Genomic DNA, 24,025 nt, shown 5'->3' with positions numbered 1-24,025 from the left:
AAAACTTTGTTTTCCTTCCGCGATGAGTGACAGGCAGCGCTGACAGCTGTCTGGTATGAATCCTGAGGCGGGAACACCGCGCCAAATTTTAAATGAAAAAACCGGCGTGGGTTCCCCCCTCGGGGGCATACCAGGCCCTTAGGTCTGGCATGGATTGTAAGGGGAACCCCCTATGCCGAAAAATCGGCGTGGGGGTCCCCCCCAAATCCATAGCAGACCCTTATCCGAGCATGCAGCCCGGCCGGCCAGGAAAGGGGGTGGGGACGAGCGAGCGGCCCCCCCCCTCCTGAGCCGTACCAGGCCGCATGCCCTCAACATGGGGGGGTGGGTGCCTTGGGGGAGGGGGGCGCCCTGCGGCCCCCCCACCCCAAAGCACCTTGTCCCCATGTTGATGAGGACAAGGGCCTCTTCCCGACAACCCTGGCCGTTGGTTGTCGGGGTCTGCGGGCGGGGGGCTTATCGGAATCCGGGAGCCCCCCTTAATAAGGGGGCCCCCAGATCCCGGCCCCCCACCCTGTGTGAATGAGTTTGGGGTACATGGTACCCCTACCCATTCACCTAGGGAAAAGTGTCAATGTAAAAAAAAACACACTACACAGGTTTTAAGAATAATTTATTAGTCAGCTCCGGGGGTCTTCTTCCGACTTCGGGGGGTCCCCTTCCGACTTCTCCCGGTGTTCGGCCTCTTCTCCCGGTGTTCGGCCTCTTCTCCCGGGCCCCACCGCTATCTTCTTCCAGCTCTATTGCCAGCGAGGGGCCCGGTCTGCTGCCGCTGTCTTGTCGCCGCTGTCTCGCCGCCGCTGTCTTGCCGCTTCTTCTCTTCTTTTCTTCTTCCCCGATGTTGACACGACGCTCTCTCCGACTCGAATGCTGTGTGCGAGCTGCGGAGCCATTTATATAGGCGGTAACCCCGCCCCCTTACGACGTCATGGTCCCAGCATGCGCAGGGACTCTGGGGTCACGCCCCCTTATGACGCCAGAGTCCCTGCGCATGCTGGGACCATGACGTCGTAAGGGGGCGGGGTTACCGCCTATATAAATGGCTCCGCAGCTCGCACACAGCATTCGAGTCGGAGAGAGCGTCGTGTCAACATCGGGGAAGAAGAGAAGAAGCGGCAAGACAGCGGCGGCGAGACAGCGGCGACAAGACAGCGGCGACAAGACAGCGGCGACAAGACAGCGGCGACAAGACAGCGGCAGCAGACCGGGCCCCTCGCTGGCAATAGAGCTGGAAGAAGATAGCGGTGGGGCCCGGGAGAAGAGGCCGAACACCGGGAGAAGAGGCCGAACACCGGGAGAAGTCGGAAGGGGACCCCCCGAAGTCGGAAGAAGACCCCCGGAGCTGACTAATAAATTATTCTTAAAACCTGTGTAGTGTGTTTTTTTTTACATTGACACTTTTCCCTAGGTGAATGGGTAGGGGTACCATGTACCCCAAACTCATTCACACAGGGTGGGGGGCCGGGATCTGGGGGCCCCCTTATTAAGGGGGGCTCCCGGATTCCGATAAGCCCCCCGCCCGCAGACCCCGACAACCAACGGCTAGGGTTGTCGGGAAGAGGCCCTTGTCCTCATCAACATGGGGACAAGGTGCTTTGGGGTGGGGGGGCCGCAGGGCGCCCCCCTCCCCCAAGGCACCCACCCCCCCATGTTGAGGGCATGCGGCCTGGTACGGCTCAGGAGGGGGGGGGCCGCTCGCTCGTCCCCACCCCCTTTCCTGGCCGGCCGGGCTGCATGCTCGGATAAGGGTCTGGTATGGATTTGGGGGGGACCCCCACGCCGATTTTTCGGCATAGGGGGTTCCCCTTACAATCCATGCCAGACCTAAGGGCCTGGTATGCCCCCGAGGGGGGAACCCACGCCGGTTTTTTCATTTAAAATTTGGCGCGGTGTTCCCGCCTCAGGATTCATACCAGACAGCTGTCAGCACTGCCTGTCACTCATCGCGGAAGGAAAACAAAGTTTTCCTTTCGCGATGAGTGAGCCATCTCGGCGCTGGCCCCTGCGACGGGGCTCGTAGGTGTCAAATCTCGCCGAGAAGTGCGGCGAGATTGACACAATATTGCGGTCACCTACTGTACTATTCCTTTATATTGGCTTTTGGAATTTACAAATGCAGCAATGTAGAAATCATATGAAAGGTTTAGCGCTGGAAAACACTTTTTAATAGATAAAAAGTGCATTTTCTATACAACTATATAGATCAGACCAAAATGAGGGACAAATGAGGTGGAAAGAGGGACAGAGGGTCATTGCTCCAAATCAGGGACAGTCCCTCGAAATCAGGGACAGTTGGGAGCTATGCACATTGGGGTTGATTTACTAAAGGCAAAGAGACTGTGCGCTCTACAAGGACGGTTGCTCCAGAGCTTTAGTAAATGAGGTAAAGCTTCATTTTGCAAAGAATACCCAATCACATGCAAGGGAAAAAAATAAAATCGCATTTTTTGCTTGCATATGATTGGATGATGGAAGTCAGCAGAGTTTCTGCTCATTTACTAATCTCTGCAACAACTGCACTTTGCAAAGTGCACAGTCTATTTGCCTTTAGTAAATCAATCCCAATATGTCAGCACATATTATGTTGTTATGCATTAACTTCCCAAAAAAAATGTTCCGCTGCGCACTTTGGTGCATTGCATCACGACGCATGTGCTTTTGCCGTAGGCTAGGTTCACACTTGTGCGGGTCTGGGATACTTGCTAAATTGCGTGCGTTCCCAACCCCCAGGCAAAACTCGCTGTTCTTTGGCAGGAGTGCCAGTAGCCACCCTGGCGGTATGATTATGTCAGATTTTTGCGTCTCAAATCGGTACAATTATTTTGCATAGAAATTTGGCGTTTTATATTGTAGGCCTGTAATTCTTAGCAATAACACACTTAGACCTGTCCAAACAAGAGTCTAGTAGACATCCCGGGTATGATGAAGTTTGAAACACTAAATCATAAATTATAATATAATAAATAAATATAAATAATGATAAAAAAATAATAATATAATAATAATAATTAATTTCCTCACAATTCACTATCGCTCAATTCTGCAAGTGATTCTAATTTATTATCGCTGTTTTCTAGCTGGTCTAAAACCGCTTTTGACGTAAAGGGACGCTTTTTGGTTGCTATGAAAAATCTCCAGTTTCCAGGCAGAAAGAACAGTATATATCATATAAAACTGCATGCAGGGCACTGGACAAAGCACTGGGGACAAAAGGGAGGTGAAATGATTTCATACAGTAATGTAATCTGTAAGATTCCAGTGTACTGTGTGTATTATGATTTTTCACTTTTTTGAATCTGCCGCCGGGCTCCGCCCCCGTGCGTTGCAACGCTCGCAGGGAACAGAGCCCGGCACACAGAGGCTTCGGGCGGAGGACATAGCGTGGGGGGACATCGCAGGACCCAGGAGACAAGGTAAGTACATCGCACCAGGATCCTGCAATGTAATCCCGAGGGTGGCTCGGGGTTACCGCTAATGGTGCTGAAATTTAACCCCGAGCCACACTTGGGAAAACCGCCAGGGAGGTTAATTCTTAATGGTACCCCCCCACACACACACACACACATTGTGAAAAAGGCGCAACTAGGTGCAGCGCAATTTGAAATAAAGAAACAGGTGTCATTTTTTTCCTTGTGTTTCTACAGGTAGGGCAGCCCCATGGAAATAAATGGGCTGCCTACTCACAGAACACACAAGTGTGAACCTAGTGTTGGTGCCTTGGGGTGATACTCAAAATGATTTACGCCACAACTTGTCGAAACATGAAATGTCCATTGCCGGAGTAATGTGCGCGTTAAAGTGTCATTAAACCCCCATCATAAAAAAAAAAAAAACTATCAATAAATGGTGTATTACACGCTGTTTATACTCACTCAGTCACTATGAGATTTGTTTTCTGTATTCTGGTTGATCCTGCTGCTCTCTGTCCCCCCTTCCGTCCATGTCCCCAATTCAGCTAGTGCATCGCATACTAGCACATTACTGTATGTGAAACTTACCTTAGAACGAAGCCCTCCCAGTGGCACGCTGCCACCGCTGAAGGCGCTTCCATCTTCACCCGCTCTTCCTTCTGGATTCGTGGACTCCAAGCCGTGTGAGTGCCCGGTGCCACTATGACATCACTGCCGTTTACGGCATAGGACTCGCGAGACTCTGAAGGAACGGCATCGTTAGCAAAATCAATGGCTGAATCTACTGTAAATGTCTCCTAAATGGCAGTACCTACAGGTAAGCATACCTCCCAGCTTTTTGAGATGAGGGAATGAGGGACACCTATCAGCAAAAGTATGCAGGCATAGGACACACCCCCTGCCATGCCCCCTTAAAGGAGAATTGTACAGAAAAAAACAAGATTGGTTAAACCCACAAGTGCTTTTTTTTTACCACTACTATTCCTTTAAAATGGCTTTTGGAATTTACAAATGCAGCAATTTAGAAATCAGATGAAAGGTTTAGCGCTGGAAAACACATTTTGATAGATAAAAAGTGCATTTTATATACAACTATATAGATCAGACCAAAATGAGGGACAAATGAGGAGGAATGAGGGACAGAGGGACATTGCTCCAAATCAGGGACAGTCCCTGGAAATCAGGGACAGTTGGGAGCTATGGGTAAGCCTTATTATAGACTTACCTGTAGGAAAAATTAATGCATGGGAGTTTACTTCCCCTTCAAACAGGAAACTCAGTCCCCATTTTATTTGGCGGCGTCTCCCCTCCAGCGCCGCCATTTTCCTTATTATGGCGCATGCTCAGGTGTTTACCGAAGGGTTCCGCTTGGCACACACAGGATTCGCCGCAAGATCACTTTTATCAGGGGGTGGGAGAGGGCCCTCCAGCCTTCCTCCAGTCCTCTCCGCCGCTTACCGGAGCCGTCGGTAGTGGTGGAGACGACCGCATCCGCTCTCCTCTGAGCCTGGATGCCAAGTGAGGGGAAGATGTGCCCCCACTCGGCTCCATAGCATTGGAGGGCGGAAGCGACATCAAACCTTACTTCCGCCCAATGCGCTTAACAGGGATTTTTTTTTTTTTTCATTACATTTTAGTGTAAATATGAGATGTGAAGCCTTTTTGATCCCAGATCTCATATTTAAGAGGACCTGTCATGCTTTTTTTTTTCTATTACAAGAGATGTTTACATTCCTTGTAATAGGAATAAAAGTGACCCAATTTTTTTTTTTTTAAAAAAGGACAGTGTCAAAATAAAAAATAAAAAGTAAAATAAATAAGAATTTTTTTCTTTTTAAATGAAAGCATCCCGTCCCGCTGAGCTCGCACGCAGAAGCGATCGCATACGTAAGTCGCGCCCGCATATAAAAACGGTGTTCAAAACACACATGTGAGGTATCGCCGCAATCGTTAGAGCGAGAGCAATAATTCTGTAACTGCAACTCAAAACTGGTAACCTGTAGACATTTCTTAAACGTCGCCTATGGAGATTATTAAGGGTCAAAGTTTGTCGCCATTCCATGAGCGGGCGCAATTTTGAAGCGTGACATGTTAGGTATCAGTTTACTCGGCCTAACATTATCTTTCATGATATAGAAAATAATTCAGCTAACTTTACTGTTGTCTTATTTTTTAATTAAAAAAAGTGTTTTTTTCCCCCCCAAAAAATTGCGCCTGTAAGACCACTGTGCAAATACGGTGTGACATAAAGTATTGCAACGCCCGCCATTTTATTCTCTAGAGTGTCTGAAAAAAAAAAATTATATATATATATATATATATATATATATATATATATATATATATATATATACTGTGTGTGCTGTATGTGTATATCTATCTATCTATCTATCTATCTATCTATCTATCTATATATATATATATATATATATATATATATATATATATTATATATATATATATATATATATATATATATATATATATATATATAATATGTTTGGGGGTTCTAAGTAATTTTCTAGCAAAACAAACTGATTTTAACTTGTAAACAACAAGTTTGAAGAATAGGCCTGGTCCTTAAGTAGTTAGTGCTGGATTGCCAAAAAAAGTGGCTAAAAGAGGCTGGAGAAGATTAGCAGCAGTATTTAAGCAGAGCTCCAACCAGACATAAGAAATGAACAGTCCAGTAAAAGATGAAATTAAAAAAATCTGTCTTGGCTGGAAAAGTCGCCTTCAATCCATAGATTTCAACTGCAGTACTTGTTTCTACCACTAGATGTCCACTTGGCCGGCATCATTTAACTCACATCCTCTAAAAACCCAGTTGATCCCGGACAGGCTCCCAGAATGTGACTTGACAGTGAAAGAAGAAGCAGCACAGTGATGGGCTCAATATTCTGCCACTCTGCCCTCTCCTCCTATCAGCATGCTTCTTTGCAACACTTAAACTGATTGGCACCTACATTGGGTTGATTTACTAAAGGCTAATAGACTGTGCACTCTGTAAGTGCAGTTGCTCCAGAGCTTAGTAAATGAGGGGAAGCTCTGCTGACTTCCATCATCCAATCATGTGCAAGTAAAATACAGTTTCTTTTTATTTTCCTTGCATGTGATTGGGTAACCTTTGCAAAGCGACTCTTCATCTCATTTACTAAGCTCTAAAGCAGGGGTCTCCAAACTTTCTAAAGAAAGGGACAATTTACTGTCCTGTAGACTTTGGGGTGGGGGGGTGGGGGGCAGACCATGCCGAGTGGGAGTAAACAATGTTCCATCTTTGGTATTAGGGGGAAAAATGGTTGGGGTCAGTGGAAGGAATAGTGCCCCATTGTTGGTGTCATTGGCAGGAATTATGCCACATCATTGGTGTCAGTGAAAGGCATAGTGCCCCATTGTTGGTGTCAGTGCCAGGAATAATGCCTCAAGGGCCAGATAAAGGCAAGTAGAGGGCCACATCCGTCCCCCAGGGCCTCAGTATCGAGACCACAGCTCTGGAGCAACTGCAATTGTAACGTGCACAGTCCATTTGCCTTTAGTAAATTAACCCCATAGTTATTTAGCAAACTAAAGGCTCAACTCACAAAGCTTTACAAAACGATAAAGTGCCTTTATTTTCAGTCCTCATCAAATGTATTGGACTCAGCTGAAAATAACTGTCACATTGATTGATATTTTGTATCTTTAACCAGGTGTTTTATCCTTGTGAATTGAGGCTAAAGGGGTTGATTTACTAAAGGTGAATAGACTGTGTACTTTGCAAGTGTTGTTGCTCCAAATCTTAGTAAATGAGTAGAAGCTCTGCTGACTTCTATCATCCAATCATGTGCCAGCAAAAAAGCACTTTCTTTTTATTTTCCTTGCATGTGATTGGGTAACCTTTACAAAATGACTTTTCATCTCATATAATAAGCTCTGGAGCAAATGCAATTGTAAAGTGCACAGTCTATTTGCCTTTAGTAAATTAACTTCATAGTTATTTAGCCAAACTAAAGGCTCAACTCACAAAGCTTTCCAGAAGGATAAAGTACCGTTATTTTCATTTCTTATCAATTTTTATTATTTTGGGCTGAACTGATAACTGTCACATAGATGAATATTTTTTATCTTTATACAGGTATTTTACCTTTGTGAATTGAGGCTAAAGGGGTTGATATAATAAAGGCAAACAGACTGTACTTTGCAAGTGCCGTTGCTCCAGATTTTAGTAAATGAGGGGAACCTCTGCAATTGTTTTTTTTGTGCAAGTAATTTTTTTTTTTTTTTCTTGCAAAGTGATTTTTTTGTTTGTTTTGCAAGTGATTTTTCTTTTTGCAAGTGTTTTTTTTTTTTTTTTGCATGTAAGTTTTTTGCAAGTGTTTTTTTTTTTTTTTTTTTTGCAAAGTATTTTTTTTTTTGCATGTGATTTTTTGTGCAAGTGATTAATTTTTTTTCTTGCAAAGTGATTTGAATTTTTTTTTTGCAAGTGATTTTTCTTTTTGCAAGTGTTTTTTTTTTTTTTTTGCATGTAAGTTTTTTGCAAGTGTTTTTTTTTTTTTTTTTTGCAAAGTATTTTTTTTTTTTTGCATGTGATTTTTTGTGCAAGTGATTAATTTTTTTTCTTGCAAAGTGATTTTAATTTTTTTTTTGCAAGTGATTTTTCTTTTTGCAAGTGTTTTTTTTTTTTTTTTTTGCATGTAAGTTTTTTGCAAGTGTTTTTTTTTTTTGCAAAGTATTTTTTTTTTTTGCATGTGATTTTTTGTGCAAGTGATTCATTTTTTTTCTTGCAAAGTGATTTTAATTTTTTTTTTGCAAGTGATTTTTCTTTTTGCAAGTGTTTTCTTTTTGCATGTAAGTTTCTTTGGAAGTGTTTTTTTTTTGTTTTTGCAAAGTAATTTTTTTTTTTTGCATGTGAGTTTTTTTGCAAGTCTTTTTTTTTTTTTGCGAATTAATTTTTTTTTTTTTTGCAAGTAATTTTTTTTTTTTTTTTGCAAGTGATTGGTCATTCTTTGTAAAGTGAAGCTTTACCACATTTACCAAGCTCTGGAGCAACTGCACTTGCAAAGTGCACAGTCTATTTGCCTTTAGTAAATCAACCCCAAAGTGTCATCCAGTTTGAGTTTAGATCTCCTATAATACTATTAGGCAATATCGGGATCCTATGTGTGATATGGACCCCGGCCAGTGATTTTTTTTTTTTTGCAAGTGTTTTTTTTTTTTTTCTTGCATGTAAGTTTTTTTGCAAGTGTTTCTTTTTGCAAAGTAATTTTTATTTTTTTTGCAAGTGATTTTTTTTTTTTGCATGTGATTTTTTTTGCAAGTGTTTTTTTTTTTTGTTTTTGCAAGTGATTTTTTTTTGCAAGTGTTTTTTGTTTTATGTTTGCATGTGAGTTTTTTGCAAGTCTTTTTTTTTTTTTTTTCTTTTAAGTAATTTTTTTTTTTTTATGCAAGTGATTTTTTTTTGCAAGTGATTGGTCATTCTTTGCAAAGTGAAGCTTTACCACATTTACTAAGCTCTGGAGCAACTGCACTTGCAAAGTGCACCTTCTATTTGCTTTTAGTAAATCAACCCCAAAGTGTCGTCCAGTTTGAGTTTAGATCTCCTATAATACTATTAGGCAATATCGGGATCCTACGTGTGATATGGACCCCAGTAAGTGATTTTTCTTTTTGCAAGTGTTTTTTTTTCATGTAAGTTTTTTTTGCAAGTGTTTTTTTTTTTTTTTGGCAAAGTAATTTTTATTTTTTTTTTGCAAGTGATTTTTTTTTTTTGCATGTGATTTTTTTGTGGGAGAGATTTATTTTTTTCTTGCAAAGTGATTTTTTATTTTTTTTTTTTTTGGCAAGTGATTTTTCTTTTTGCAAGTGTTTTCTTTTTGCATGAAAGTTTTTTTTTTGCAAGTGTTTTTTTTTTTCTGTTTTTGCAAAGTAATTTATTTTTTTTGCAAATGTTTTTATTTTATTTTTTTTTTTTTTTCGTTTGCATGTGAGTTTTTTTGCAAGTCTTTTTTTTTTTTTTAAAGTAATATTTTTTTTTTGCAAGTGATTTTTTTTTTTTTGCAAGTGTTTTTTTTTGTTTGCATGTGAGTTTTTTTGCAAATCTTTTTTTTTTTTTTAAGTAATATTTTTTTTTTTGCAAGTGATTTTTTATTTTTTTTTGTGCAAGTTAGTAAAAGCTTTACCACATTTACTAAGCTCTGGAGCAACTGCACTTGCAAAGTGCACGGACTATTTGCCTTTAGTAAATCAACCCCAAAATGTCATCCAGTTTGAGTTTAGATCTCCTATAATACTATTAGGCAATATCAGGATCCTACGTGTCATATGGACCCTGGCCAGTGATTTTTCTTTTTGCAAGTGTTTTTTTTTTTGCATGTAAGTTTTTTTGCAAGTGATTTTTTTTTTTTTTGTTTGCAAGTGATTTTTTTTTTTGTTTGCAAGTGATTTTTTTTTCTTGCAAAGTGATTTTTGTTTTTTATTTTTATTTTTGCAAGTGTTTTCTGTTTGCATGTAAGTTTTTTTGCAAGTTTTTTTTTTTTTTTTGTTTTTGCAAAGTAATTTTTTTTTATTTATTTATTTTTTTTTTTTTGCAAGTTATTTTTTATGCAAGTCTTTTTTTTTTTTTTTTTTTTTTTTGCAATTTTTTTTTTTTTTTTTGCAAAGTAATTTTTTTTTTGCATGTGATTTTTTGTGCAAGTGATTAATTTTTTTTCTTGCAAAGTGATTTTAATTTTTTTTTTGCAAGTGATTTTTCTTTTTGCAAGTGTTTTCTTTTTGCATGTAAGTTTCTTTGGAAGTGTTTTTTTTTTATTTTTGCAAAGTAATTTTTTTTTTTTTTGCATGTGAGTTTTTTTGCAAGTCTTTTTTTTTTTTTTTTTGCGAATTAATTTTTTTTTTTTTTTTTTTTTTGCAAGTGATTTTTTTTTTTTTTTTTGCAAGTGATTGGTCATTCTTTGTAAAGTGAAGCTTTACCACATTTACTAAGCTCTGGAGCAACTGCACTTGCAAAGTGCACAGTCTATTTGCCTTTAGTAAATCAACCCCAAAGTGTCATCCAGTTTGAGTTTAGATCTCCTATAATACTATTAGGCAATATCGGGATCCTATGTGTGATATGGACCCCGGCCAGTGATTTTTTTTTTTTGCAAGTGTTTTTTTTTTTTTTCTTGCATGTAAGTTTTTTTGCAAGTGTTTCTTTTTGCAAAGTAATTTTTATTTTTTTTTGCAAGTGATTTTTTTTTTTTGCATGTGATTTTTTTTGCAAGTGTTTTTTTTTTTGTTTTTGCAAAGTAATTTTTTTTTTTTTTTTGCAAGTGATTTTTTTTTTGCAAGTGTTTTTTGTTTTATGTTTGCATGTGAGTTTTTTGCAAGTCTTTTTTTTTTTTTTTAAGTAATATTTTTTTTTTTTTTTATGCAAGTGATTATTTTTTTTTTTTGTGCAAGTTCGTAAAAGCTTTACCACATTTACTAAGCTCTGGAGCAACTGCACTTGCAAAGTGCACGGACTATTTGCCTTTAGTAAATCAACCCCAAAGTGTCATCCAGTTTGAGTTTAGATCTCCTATAATACTATTAGGCAATATCAGGATCCTACGTGTGATATGGACCCTGGCCAGTGATTTTTCTTTTTGCAAGTGTTTTTGTTTTTGCATGTAAGTTTTTTTGCAAGTGATTTTTTTTTTTTTGTTTGCAAGTGATTTTTTTCCTGCAAAGTGATTTTTTTTTCCTGCAAAGTGATTTTTGTTTTTTATTTTTATTTTTGCAAGTGTTTTCTGTTTGCATGTAAGTTTTTTTGCAAGGTTTTTTTTTTTTGTTTTTGCAAAGTAATTTTTTTTTATTTATTTATTTTTTTTGCAAGTTATTTTTTATGCAAGCCTTTTTTTTTTTTTTTTTTTTTTTGCAAAGTAATTATTTTTTTTTTTTGCAAGTGATTTTTTTTTTTTTTTTGCAAGTGATTGGTCATTCTTTGCACAGTGAAGCTTTATCACATTTACTAAGCTCTGGAGCAACTGCACTTGCAAAGTGCACCTTCTATTTGCTTTTAGTAAATCAACCCCAAAGTGTCGTCCAGTTTGAGTTTAGATCTCCTATAATATTATTAGGCAATATCGGGATCCTACATGTGATATGGACCCCGGCCAGTGATTTTTCTTTTTGCAAGTGTTTTTTTTTTTTTGCATGTAAGTTTTTTTGCAAGTCATTTTTTTTTTGTTTGTTTGCAAGTGATTTTTTTTTTTTTTTTTTTTGTTTGTGCAAGTCATTTTTTTTTTCTTGCAAAGTGATTTTTTTTTTTTTTTTTGCAAGTCATTTTTCTTTTTGCAAGTGTTTTCTGTTTGCATGTAAGTTTTTTTGCAAGTGTTTCTTTTTTGTTTTTGCAAAGTAATTTTTTTTTTTTTTTGCAAGTGAATTTTTTTGCAAGCCTTTTTTTTTTTTTTTTTTTTTTTTTTTTTTTTTTGTATGTGAGGTTTTTTGGTCATTCTTTGCAAAGTGAAGCTTTACCACATTTACTAAGCTCTGGAGCAACTGCACTTGCAAAGTGCACCTTCTATTTGCTTTTAGTAAATCAACCCCAAAGTGTTGTCCAGTTTGAGTTTAGATCTTTTATAATACTATTAGGCAATATCGGGATCCTACGTATGATATGGACCCCGGCCAGGCACTAGGTGGACCTGCGCGGTGACTGGCCACCTCTACCTGTCAGCAGCTCTCGGAGGAGGGAGGACGGGGGGGGGGGGGTGTGCCCGTCACGGCGGAGAGGGTAATTTGAAGAGGTGGAGAGTTGTAAGGGAAGTGTAACGAGGGAGGAATCGCCCTACAGCTCACAGCTTGAGAGGACACAATTGTGACAGCTTGTCTGAAAAGCACCGACAGTTCATCCCAACGCCGACCTGACTGCCACCAGGACCTCGTTAGGGTGCAAATTCGAGATCCTGGGACAGCAAAAGTCCCATCTATGGGAATTTTAGAACAAGGCAGCCGGGGAGAGAGAGAGAAAAAGAGGAAACATTGAAACATTGTAACATTGTAGAGAAGAAGGTGGAAAGGACAGAAGATTCTCCTTCTAGGTGGACTTCCTAGGTGGACACCAGGTAGACCCTCAACTCATCCAGTCAACAAGGCTTGAAGAAGTTGGGGAAGGGGTGGTGGGGTTGGGGTTGATGATGAAGACTCTTCACTACGGCCAATGAACTCCTGGAAGTGTGGAAGGCAGAAAGGATCGCAGCTTCACCCGCCCGGAAAAGTGTCTTGGGCTCCGGCAGAGGAAGATGAAGCTTTGTGACAGCGAGCTGCACATCCATGAGAGTAGGCAGCAGGGAAGAGAGGGGTAAAGGGTCCCGGGAGCCGAGGCAGACGCGCTGAGAAGGCAACATGGCACGGTGGCCCCTTTCTGGGTTCCTCGCCGTCCTGGTTGGGCTCCTGCTCTCCCTGCAGAGGTAACTATTTTCTATATATGTATATATAGTACAGCCGGCTGGGTTCACAACCCTTCGTGTGTTTTTAACATATTTTTTCAATGCGCGCCGATGCATTTTCTATACGTTTTCATGCGTTGTGCGTTTTGGACCAATTAAAAAAAAACAAATTTAGTTTGACTACCAGGATCTGAAAGCGAATGCGTTTTTTAGCGATACCATGGATCTCTGTAGACATCAAAAAGCATACAAGCAGACATTTTTTTTTTTTTTGCGATTTTCAAAAACGCAGTTGTGCACATAACTTTCATGGCATGTTAGGGGCTTATGCACATGGGCAAAAAAAAAAAAAAACGCTGCGTTTAGATGCACATAGCATATAGTTTTGCACGCATCTAAATGCAGCACCATGGTAACCAATGAGCCCATACACACAACAAATTTGTTGTGAACAATTCTTCTTTTTATTGTTTCTTCCTTCTATCTTCTGAAATTTGCCAACATGCTGATAGGATTCCACGTTGCATGTGCGTCATTGCGCTTATTTGTTAAATATGGATACATTGTATTCATTTATATATTATATTACTATTATATCTTATATAATATTATGTATATTATACACATTTTATATGTATTATATCTATATGTATATATATTTATTTTTAGTATATTTATATTAATTATAATATATATATAATTAATGTTATATATATTTAAATTAATATGAAATAAAATATATATATAATGTCATATATATTAGAATGAATAGGGAAAAATATATATATTTATATATACAGTATATTATAATTAATAATAAAATATTTTATATATATACATATATATAAAATGTTATATATATATATATATATATATATATATATATATATATATATATATATATATATATATATATATATATATATACACAGTATAATATAATTATATATATATATATATATAATATATATGTGTGTGTGTGTGTATATGTATATTTTTGTTCATGTATTTATATCAATTATAATGTACTGTATATACTAGTATGTACTGTACATATATATATATTTCATATTATATATATATTTAAATTAATATGATATATATATATATATATATATATATATATATAGTATAATATAATTAATAATAAAATTTATTTATATGTATATTTTAATTTTTTATGTATTTATATTAATTATAATGTACTGTACTGTGTATATATATATATATACCCTTCTATGCTCCCCACAACACTTAAGTACATCGATACATTCACACTGTTGCTGCCTGCACCCAAAGGAGCTTACAATCTACAGTCATAAGTCAATACAAAGTATCTGATGTCTTTATATTGAGGAAGGAATCTGCAAGACATCCACACATACATACATACACAGGGAGAACATATAAACTCCACACATGCAGTGCCCACCACCATACATGACTCCTAACTCCATCTGCTATGACCAGATTCCTGCAGGCGAATGTCCCATGAGACACGTCCAATATTAGGTTGGCAATACACCTGCAGATATCCAGACGTCACATGTGAATAAATGCACCGCAACTACATTAATTGCATGCTTTTGTGGGTTATTTGCTGCGCTTCCCTATTCACTTGAATGGGACGGGTTTGGATGAGTACGTTGGATACATTTTGCCACCTTCCCAAAACGTAGCATTGGGATTGCGGCATGCAAGCGACTCAATTGCGTGTATTTAATGCCCCAACCCCCCCCCCCCCCAAACTGCACGTCTGAACTTTTTACCCCAACACTTCATATTCCTGATATGTGGCTGCGGTACCATGTACTTGTATGAGAGTCTCCTGTTCTGCCAGTCCCTCTGCTTTCCTATTTAAAAACTGACCACACTAAACAGGAGAGCTACGCGTGGTCAGTTCTCTAGCTGTGCTGGGAACGCAGTGTGCTTTCCACCAATGATCAGACTTGTCCTGACAGGCCCCCGCTGCACAGCCATTCACTGCGAAGCTTAGTGTTCTGCTGTTTCTCCTCCCCCAGCTCTTATGCAGCTGAGAACAGAGGGAATGTGATCACTTATAAAAAAAAGAAAGAAAAAGTATTTATAATGTTTTTTATATCTATACGGAAATGTTTTTCCTTTTATTTCTATTTTAAACGGAATGGATTGTTTTACAAGGTGATCGGTTACACTCACATTACATGATTTGGAATTGCAGGAAAATGCGCAACGCAATCGTGTGCAAAACGCGTGTTTAAAAAAAAATCGCATTAAGCTTGTCACTCAAAAAAAGGAGCAGGAGCTTCTTTCCGGTGACAAATGTGCATTGAAGTGAATGGGCGGCCCTATGCACGGCACGCGGAAACACGTAAAAATCATGCATCAAAAATTGCGAGCGGGAACGCTGCGCAATATGTGGACGGGGCCTCTGGGGTCTTTACCTTTCCTGTAGAGAGAAGGGAATGGGGGATGATTAGTAGAACTGACATTTCTAATCTCCCAATTCCTCAATGTTTACATTCGGGTTGCGTGGGAACGTTACACACGGTACAATTTTCTCCCACAATCCAGGATTGTTACTTTCTGAACTGTGAGATATTTTCACCCAATAGGCTCATCACAAAGCCCCCCCCCCCAAGAGGAGCATTTGTATTCCCAAAAAAGTGACAGTTGTTTTCAGTCCAATAGGGTTCCCCTTCAGACTGGGGGGGGGGGGCACGGTGTGTCTGTGTGTGGTATCATGTCATGTGGGGGGGGGGGGTTAGCTGCAAGGAGATTGGTGGGGGGGAATTTGTGTTAGGAGGTGGAATTTGGGGGGGTGTCAGGGGCTAAGAGTTGTTCTAGAAGGGGAAATTGGGGGGGGGGGTGCTAGGGGTGGTGATTTAGGGAGATTTGTGCTGGTTATATTAGCGGGAGGGGGGAATTGTGCTAGGAGGGAAAAAATATTTTGTTTTGGGGGGGGGGGATTTGTGCTAGTATAGATGATTGGGGGGGGGTTTGTGCTAGGGGGAACATTTTTTTGGAAGTGAATTGTGCTAGAAGGAATGATTGGGGGGGGGGTATTTGTGCTAGGGGGGACATTTTATTTTTTGGGGGGGGGGATTTGTGTTAGTATGGATTATTGGGGGGGGGGGATGTTATTTGTGTGCTAGTATAGATGATTAGGGGAGGGTTGCTAGGGGGAAACATTTTTGGAAGGGAATTGTGCTAGTAGCGATAAGGGGAATCTTTGCTGGGAAGGGATTTTTTTTGGGTGGGGGGGGTCGGTTGTGCTAGTAGAGATGATTGGGGTGGATTTGTGTTAGGGGAAATTTTGGGGAGGGGGGGATTTGGGGTGAAGGATTTGTGCTAGGAGGGGGATTCGGAGTGGGGGGGAGAGGATATGTGCTTTTTTTTGGGGGGGGGGGCAAAGATTTGTGTAGGGAAAGGAGGGGGAGGGGTTATGATTATGGGGTAAGCATGCAGATTAGCCCAGTTTTCTTTTTTCTTTTTTTTTTTTGGGGGGGGGGGGAGTAGAGGATTTGTCTTAGGATGGGTGATTTCTTTTTAGGGGGGGTGGCATTTCTGCTGGCATCACCCCACACGCGTTTTCCATCTCATTTTAATCTCTGCCGAGCGTTTCCCTCTCCTCCATTGAATGTGGTTGGGCGTTATCTGATTCCACCTCATTCAGGTTTAGGTTTCTTTACGGTCTGCGGTGAATTAGATTGCACGCTCCGATTGTAATGTGCGTGGCCAGGAAGAGCCAACGTAGGAAAACGTTTTTCAAAAGCGAAAGCTCTAAGGACTCGTTCACACTATAAAATGCATGCGTTCGTTTTTAATGAGCTGTCTAATTATAGATATGGCAGGAATTATGTTTAGAACGAATCGCATCACAACGTGCCGAGAATTCACCTCTGTGCACCCCGGGGAGCTGCAGTGCAACCAGCCATACACCGAGCAATGTGATCTGACCATACACCGAGCAATGTGATCTGACCATACACCGAGCAATGTGATCTCACCATACACCGAGCAATGTGATCCCACCATACACCGAGCAATGTGATCCCACCATACACCGAGCAATGTGATCTCACCATACACCGAGCAATGTGATCTCACCATACACCGAGCAATGTGATCTCACCATACACCGAGCAATGTGATCTCACCATACACCGAGCAATGTGATCTGATAATACACCGAGCAATGTGATCTCACCATACACCGAGCAATGTGATCTCACCATACACCGAGCAATGTGATCTCACCATACACCGAGCAATGTGATCCCACCATACACCGAGCAATGTGATCCCACCATACACCGAGCAATGTGATCCCACCATACACCGAGCAATGTGATCCCACCATACACCGAGCAATGTGATCTCACCATACACCGAGCAATGTGATCCCACCATACACCGAGCAATGTGATCCCACCATACACCGAGCAATGTGATCCCACCATACACCGAGCAATGTGATCTCACCATACACCGAGCAATGTGATCCCACCATACACCGAGCAATGTGATCCCACCATACACCGAGCAATGTGATCCCACCATACACCGAGCAATGTGATCTCACCATACACCGAGCAATGTGATCTCACCATACACCGAGCAATGTGATCCGACCATACACCGAGCAATGTGATCCCACCATACACCGAGCAATGTGATCTGATAATACACCGAGCAATGTGATCTCACCATACACCGAGCAATGTGATCCCACCATACACCGAGCAATGTGATCTCACCATACACCGAGCAATGTGATCTCACCATACACCGAGCAATGTGATCCGACCATACACCGAGCAATGTGATCCCACCATACACCGAGCAATGTGATCTGATAATACACCGAGCAATGTGATCTCACCATACACCGAGCAATGTGATCTCACCATACACCGAGCAATGTGATCTCACCATACACCGAGCAATGTGATCTCACCATACACCGAGCAATGTGATCCGACCATACACCGAGCAATGTGATCTCACCATACACCGAGCAATGTGATCTGATAATACACCGAGCAATGTGATCCCACCATACACCGAGCAATGTGATCTCACCATACACCGAGCAATGTGATCCCACCATACACCGAGCAATGTGATCTCACCATACACCGAGCAATGTGATCTGATAATACACCGAGCAATGTGATCTGATAATACACCGAGCAATGTGATCTCACCATACACCGAGCAATGTGATCTGACCATACACCGAGCAATGTGATCTGATAATACACCGAGCAATGTGATCTGATAATACACCGAGCAATGTGATCCGACCATACACCGAGCAATGTGATCTCACCATACACCGAGCAATGTGATCCCACCATACACCGAGCAATGTGATCTCACCATACACCGAGCAATGTGATCTCACCATACACCGAGCAATGTGATCTCACCATACACCGAGCAATGTGATCCCACCATACACCGAGCAATGTGATCTCACCATACACCGAGCAATGTGATCCCACCATACACCGAGCAATGTGATCCCACCATACACCGAGCAATGTGATCCCACCATACACCGAGCAATGTGATCTCACCATACACCGAGCAATGTGATCTCACCATACACCGAGCAATGTGATCTGATAATACACCGAGCAATGTGATCTGATAATACACCGAGCAATGTGATCTGATAATACACCGAGCAATGTGATCTCACCATACACCGAGCAATGTGATCTCACCATACACCGAGCAATGTGATCTGATAATACACCGAGCAATGTGATCCCACCATACACCGAGCAATGTGATCTGATAATACACCGAGCAATGTGATCTCACCATACACCGAGCAATGTGATCTCACCATACACCGAGCAATGTGATATGATAATACACCGAGCAATGTGATCCCACCATACACCGAGCAATGTGATCTCACCATACACCGAGCAATGTGATCCCACCATACACCGAGCAATGTGATCTGATAATACACCGAGCAATGTGATCTCACCATACACCGAGCAATGTGATCTGATAATACACCGAGCAATGTGATCTCACCATACACCGAGCAATGTGATCCCACCATACACCGAGCAATGTGATCTCACCATACACCGAGCAATGTGATCTGATAATACACCGAGCAATGTGATCTGATAATACACCGAGCAATGTGATCTCACCATACACCGAGCAATGTGATCTCACCATACACCGAGCAATGTGATCTCACCATACACCGAGCAATGTGATCCCACCATACACCGAGCAATGTGATCTCACCATACACCGAGCAATGTGATCTCACCATACACCGAGCAATGTGATCTCACCATACACCGAGCAATGTGATCTCACCATACACCGAGCAATGTGATCCGACCATACACCGAGCAATGTGATCTGATAATACACCGAGCAATGTGATCTCACCATACACCGAGCAATGTGATCCCACCATACACCGAGCAATGTGATCTGATAATACACCGAGCAATGTGATCTGATAATACACCGAGCAATGTGATCTCACCATACACCGAGCAATGTGATCTCACCATACACCGAGCAATGTGGGTCCACATCAGAGTCCCCATTACAATAGTGTCCTCATCAGATTCCCCCCCCCTACATCAGTGTCCTCATCATAGCCCTTCTTTACATCAATATATTCATCAGAGTCCTTCCTTATATCAGGGTCCACATCAGAGTCCCCCCTTACAATAGTGTCCTCATTAGAACCCTTCTATCATTAGGGTGCTCATCAGAGTCCCCCTTTACATCAATTTCCTCATCAGAGTCCTTACAACAATGTCCTCATCAGCATCCCCCCCTTATATTAGTGTCCTCATCATAGCCCTTCTTTACATCAGGGTCCCCATCAAAGTCCCCCCTTACATCAATGTCCTCATCAGATTCCCCCTTACATCAATGTCCTCATCAGATCTCTTCTTACATCCGAGTCCCCATCAGAGGACCCCTCCCTGCTCTAGATTGTAAGCTCTGGAGAGCAGGGCCCACCTAACCCTCTTGTGTTGAATTGTATTGTACAGTCTTCCATTTTTCTGTAAAAATCCTGTATAATAATAATACAATAATATATATATATATATATATGTGTATCCTGTATATATGACGTATAATAATAATCAAGCTCACAATGTCACAATGCCTGTCAGTGCATACTATATACTATATGCATTAACTCGTGGTCCCATTTATTTCTAATGGTGCCCCCAATGCACAAGGCAATGCAGCGCCAGCAAACCATGCGTCTCAATGCACCACAACATACAGAAAGGCATTACCATGCGTTGTGGTGCACTGCGGCCAAACAAAAAAAAAAGTTGCACGATTATTTTCTGGTCCTTTTATGGGCGTCAGCAGATAACTTAAAATGAATGGGCTGCCGCATCACAACACATGCGACACAAAGCATGTGAATGCAATAAAGCATAAAAACCTTGGGCAGAATTCCATATCTTGGTTCAGGTCAAATTGCTTTACCTAATAGTGGCCCTACACATAGCGATCATCACAGAACTGGACAATACGATTGAATCTGTGAAAAATTGACCTTTAGGGGTGGATTTGGTAAAAAATTTGCATAGAATTTCACCCAGTGAAAGTGCATTACATTCTTCTGTATAAATAAGACAACCCCCCCCCCCCCAAAAAAAAAAAAAAACAAAAAACAAAAAAAAAGTTATTTCCTGTCCTGGTTTTCATTGATTTAAAACAGAAAAATACCACATTTGGCCACTAGATGGCTCCAGGTATGACACAAAGCACCAACTATTGGCCAGTTGCATTATTTTCCATTTTAAATCAATTAAAGATATTCAAACCAGCCCGGGAAGTAGCATTACAAATAACATTCGTTTTTTTTTATTGCCTCATTCACACAGAATGGATGAAAAATCCAATCTTAGGAAAGTAGAATGAACAATATGATTCTTACAAGTATTGTAGATTTTATTATTAGTTCCTATTTTTCTCCTGGATAGTAAACAGGGTGGATCAACTTGATTTAAATCATAATTTTTAAAGAACTGTCATCTCTGTCCTGCTGTTGGCTCCTCCTCTGACCCGCTGTTGGCTCCTCCTCTGACCCGCTATTGCCTCCTCCTCTGACCCGCTGTTGGCTCCTCCTCTGACCCGCTGTTGACTCACCGACAGTCCCATTCACTTTAATGGGATGGTGATGCGGCAGTGACACAACAAGGTGAGGGACGTGGTGGCAGCAGGCGAGTGGATGCCCGCTAACAGGTGCTGGAATGATGGATCTGAAATGACAGGTGCTCTTTAAATGTAAGGACTCATTCTTGCTGGTAGTTAGAATCTTTATTATTTGCAAACAAAATGAAGCTTTCCTATTTAGAATAATAAGCCGCCAGGTTAGTAAAACGGCAATATCAGAACTGATTCAGTCATACAGTTTGTAGTGTACATAAATTTGCAAAACAATGGGATAAAGCAGGGATCTCCAAACTACGGCCCTCCGGCTGTTGCGGAACCACACATCCCATGAGGCATTGTAAAACTCTGACATTCACAGACATGACTAGGCATGATGGGAATTGTAGTTCCTGAACAACTGGAGGGCCATAGTTTGGAGACCCCTGGGATAAAGGGATATTCCTGAACTTTGTTTTATCTCATGGTTACTGTCAAATTGTGTGAATGCATCAATGCAGTGCATGTTATCTCAGCTTGCAGAGCTTGGATTCATTGAATGAGTTTACCAAAAATGTAAATATTGCAGAATAGACTGCCTCATGCTACATAACTAAGCTCCATTTCATGCTGAATAAACTAAATTATTAATATATCTTAAATAGAAAGCTATCTTTAGATACATTTTTTACTCCAAACGCATTTTATTAAAATAAATTTGATTAAAAAAAAATGATTTAAATAAAAAAACTCAGTTTATTTTTTATTTAAAAAAATAAAAATAAAAAAAATCTGATTTAAATTAAAAAAAATCATATTTTTTTTATTTTATTTTTTTTTTAATTCATTGACTTTTATCCACCCTGATAGTAAATAATTCAACAATACGATTGTATAAAAATCCTCAGCCATCATTAGATATGCAAGGCGGCAATGCTAAACCACTGCACGGCTCGTAGGATCTGCAATGTTTTGGGGTTTTTGTTTTTTTTTTTCACAGCTGTGTAGGAGAGATTTGCAAAACTTTTTAAAGATAAAAAAACAGGACGCGATCCTTCCTGGTTAATCCTAAAATAAAACGACAGATAAAACAGGACGCGATTCCTCCTGGTTAATCCTAAAATAAAACGACAGATAAAACAGGACGCGATTCCTCCTGGTTAATCCTAATCTCTATCATAACTGTTCTGAATTCTTGGCCCGGCTGCTGATTTTAAACAGTTTTCATGAACTTCCACTTCAAAGGCTTCCAGATACTTTGTTGAAACCGAACCACTAATTGTCCACGTGCCCCCCCCCCGGAGCCGGCGAACGTTCCCTGCGCTCCTCGTCCACGATCTCTGCCTGTCCCTGTATCATGTTTTTGGAGATACAATGATTGGGGGGTAGGGAGGGGGGGGGGGGGCACACGCCCCCCCCCCTCCTCTCCCCATCATTCATAGGACTGTAACCCTAATCATGGCACTGCAAGGGCGGAAGACACCAGAGCGCACATCCGTCACTTCGTGCTAAATAAAAATCCATTATACACACACAAAATAAAAAGTACAGGAAAGTCGAGCGATTAAATCACATTAGGGGCGGTGAGCGAGGAAGGAATTAAATGCCTTTTTTCTGCAGTCATCCGCTGCTTAACCCTTCAGCTGCTTAGGATTCGGGGAAATTCACTAAGATGAAGTCATAGAAGCTTTAAATACTCAACAATATGTTGCAACTCATCAGTCTTTAGATGGGGGGGTGGGTGCATTCGTTTTCTTTTTTCCCCCTTATTATCACCTGGCGATCCACTTTCTGTCCTAGCGGGACAACTGTCACTCATTGTATTTATGGAGGAGCAGCGTTGTCATCCCACGCCTTGATCTGGACTACAAATACCTCTCCCCCTCTCCTCATCTCTGTTACATGTCAACCTCGGTCCTCAAGTACCCCCAACGGGCCATGTTTTGGGAACTTCCCTTAGATAAAATAGCTCTTATCAATAAATACCATGCCATTGATATTGATTTAACCACTTAAGGACTGGAAGGATTTGCCCCCCTTAATGACCAGGCCATTTTTTGCGATACGGCACTGCGTCGCTTTAACTGACAATTGCACGGTTGTGCGACGTTGTACCCAAAGAAAACTGACGTCCTTTTTTTCCCACAAATAAAGCTTTCTTTTGGTGGTAGTTGATCAGCTCTGCGGATTTTATTTTTTGCGCTATAAACAAAAAAGGAGCGACAATTTAAAAAAATAAATAAAAAAAAGCGATATTTTTTACTTTCTGCTATAATAAATATCCCAAAAAAAATGTATAAAACAAATTTCCTCATCAGTTTAGGCCGAGATGTATTCTGTGGAGCGATCGCGGGTGGCCGGCGGACATCGCGGGCGCCGGGGACGCGCATCAGCTCCGGGGACGTGGTGTGGGTACGAGCGTTTCTGCTAAAGCCTTTTAAAGAGCCGACGTACGATGACGTGATTAGAGCCAGAGGCTCTAAGACCCCTTTCACACTGGGGCGGTTTGCAGGCGCTATTGAGCTAAAAATAGCGCCTGTAAACCGACCCGAAACAGCCGCTGCTGTGTCTCCAGTGTGAAAACCCAGGAGGGGGATCGATTGTTGCACTCCCGTCCATCTCCCGCGGGTGGCGGGGGGGGGGGTTCGATCACCGCATTCACAACCATCTCATGTGGAGGGAATGGTGTTAGTTTGCCGCCCCCCCCCCCCCCCCTAATTTATTAACAACTTGCCGCCCGCCATATAGCATCATGGCGATCGTTGTTGCAACTCCGATCTAGGTAAAGAGTCTCTGTCGGAGACTTTTTACCACGTGATCAGCCATGTCCAATCACGGCTGATCACGATGTAAACAGAAAGAGCCATTGATCGGCTTTTCCTCACTTGCATCTGTCAGACATGAGTAGAGGAGGGGCGATCGCCTGCTCTCCTGACAGGGGGGGTCTGTGCTGATTATCAGTGCAGCCCCCCCGAGGATGCCCACACTGGACCACCAGGGACGCCACCATGACCACCAGGGATGCCCACCACTAGTCACCACTAGGTATGCCACCCATGGCCACCAGGG

General features: G+C 41.2%; 1 protein-coding gene across 1 annotated transcript in view; it reads left to right on the top strand.

Moving 5' to 3' along the window:
• The first annotated feature begins 12,142 nt into the window (after positions 1–12,142).
• The window catches only part of WNT10A (Wnt family member 10A), a 103,441-nt gene continuing 91,558 nt past the window's right edge, over positions 12,143–24,025 (top strand). The window contains exon 1 of the mRNA XM_073634347.1: positions 12,143–12,820. Within this exon, the coding sequence (XP_073490448.1) occupies positions 12,756–12,820 (65 nt within the window). The 5' untranslated portion in view covers positions 12,143–12,755. The remainder of the gene's footprint in view (positions 12,821–24,025) is intronic.

The sequence above is a fragment of the Aquarana catesbeiana genome, linkage group LG06, assembly GCF_042186555.1.
Source record: "Aquarana catesbeiana isolate 2022-GZ linkage group LG06, ASM4218655v1, whole genome shotgun sequence".
Taxonomy (NCBI): domain Eukaryota; kingdom Metazoa; phylum Chordata; class Amphibia; order Anura; family Ranidae; genus Aquarana; species Aquarana catesbeiana.
The sequence above is the reverse complement of the archived record's forward strand: the minus strand, read 5'-3'. Positions and strand labels throughout refer to the sequence as shown.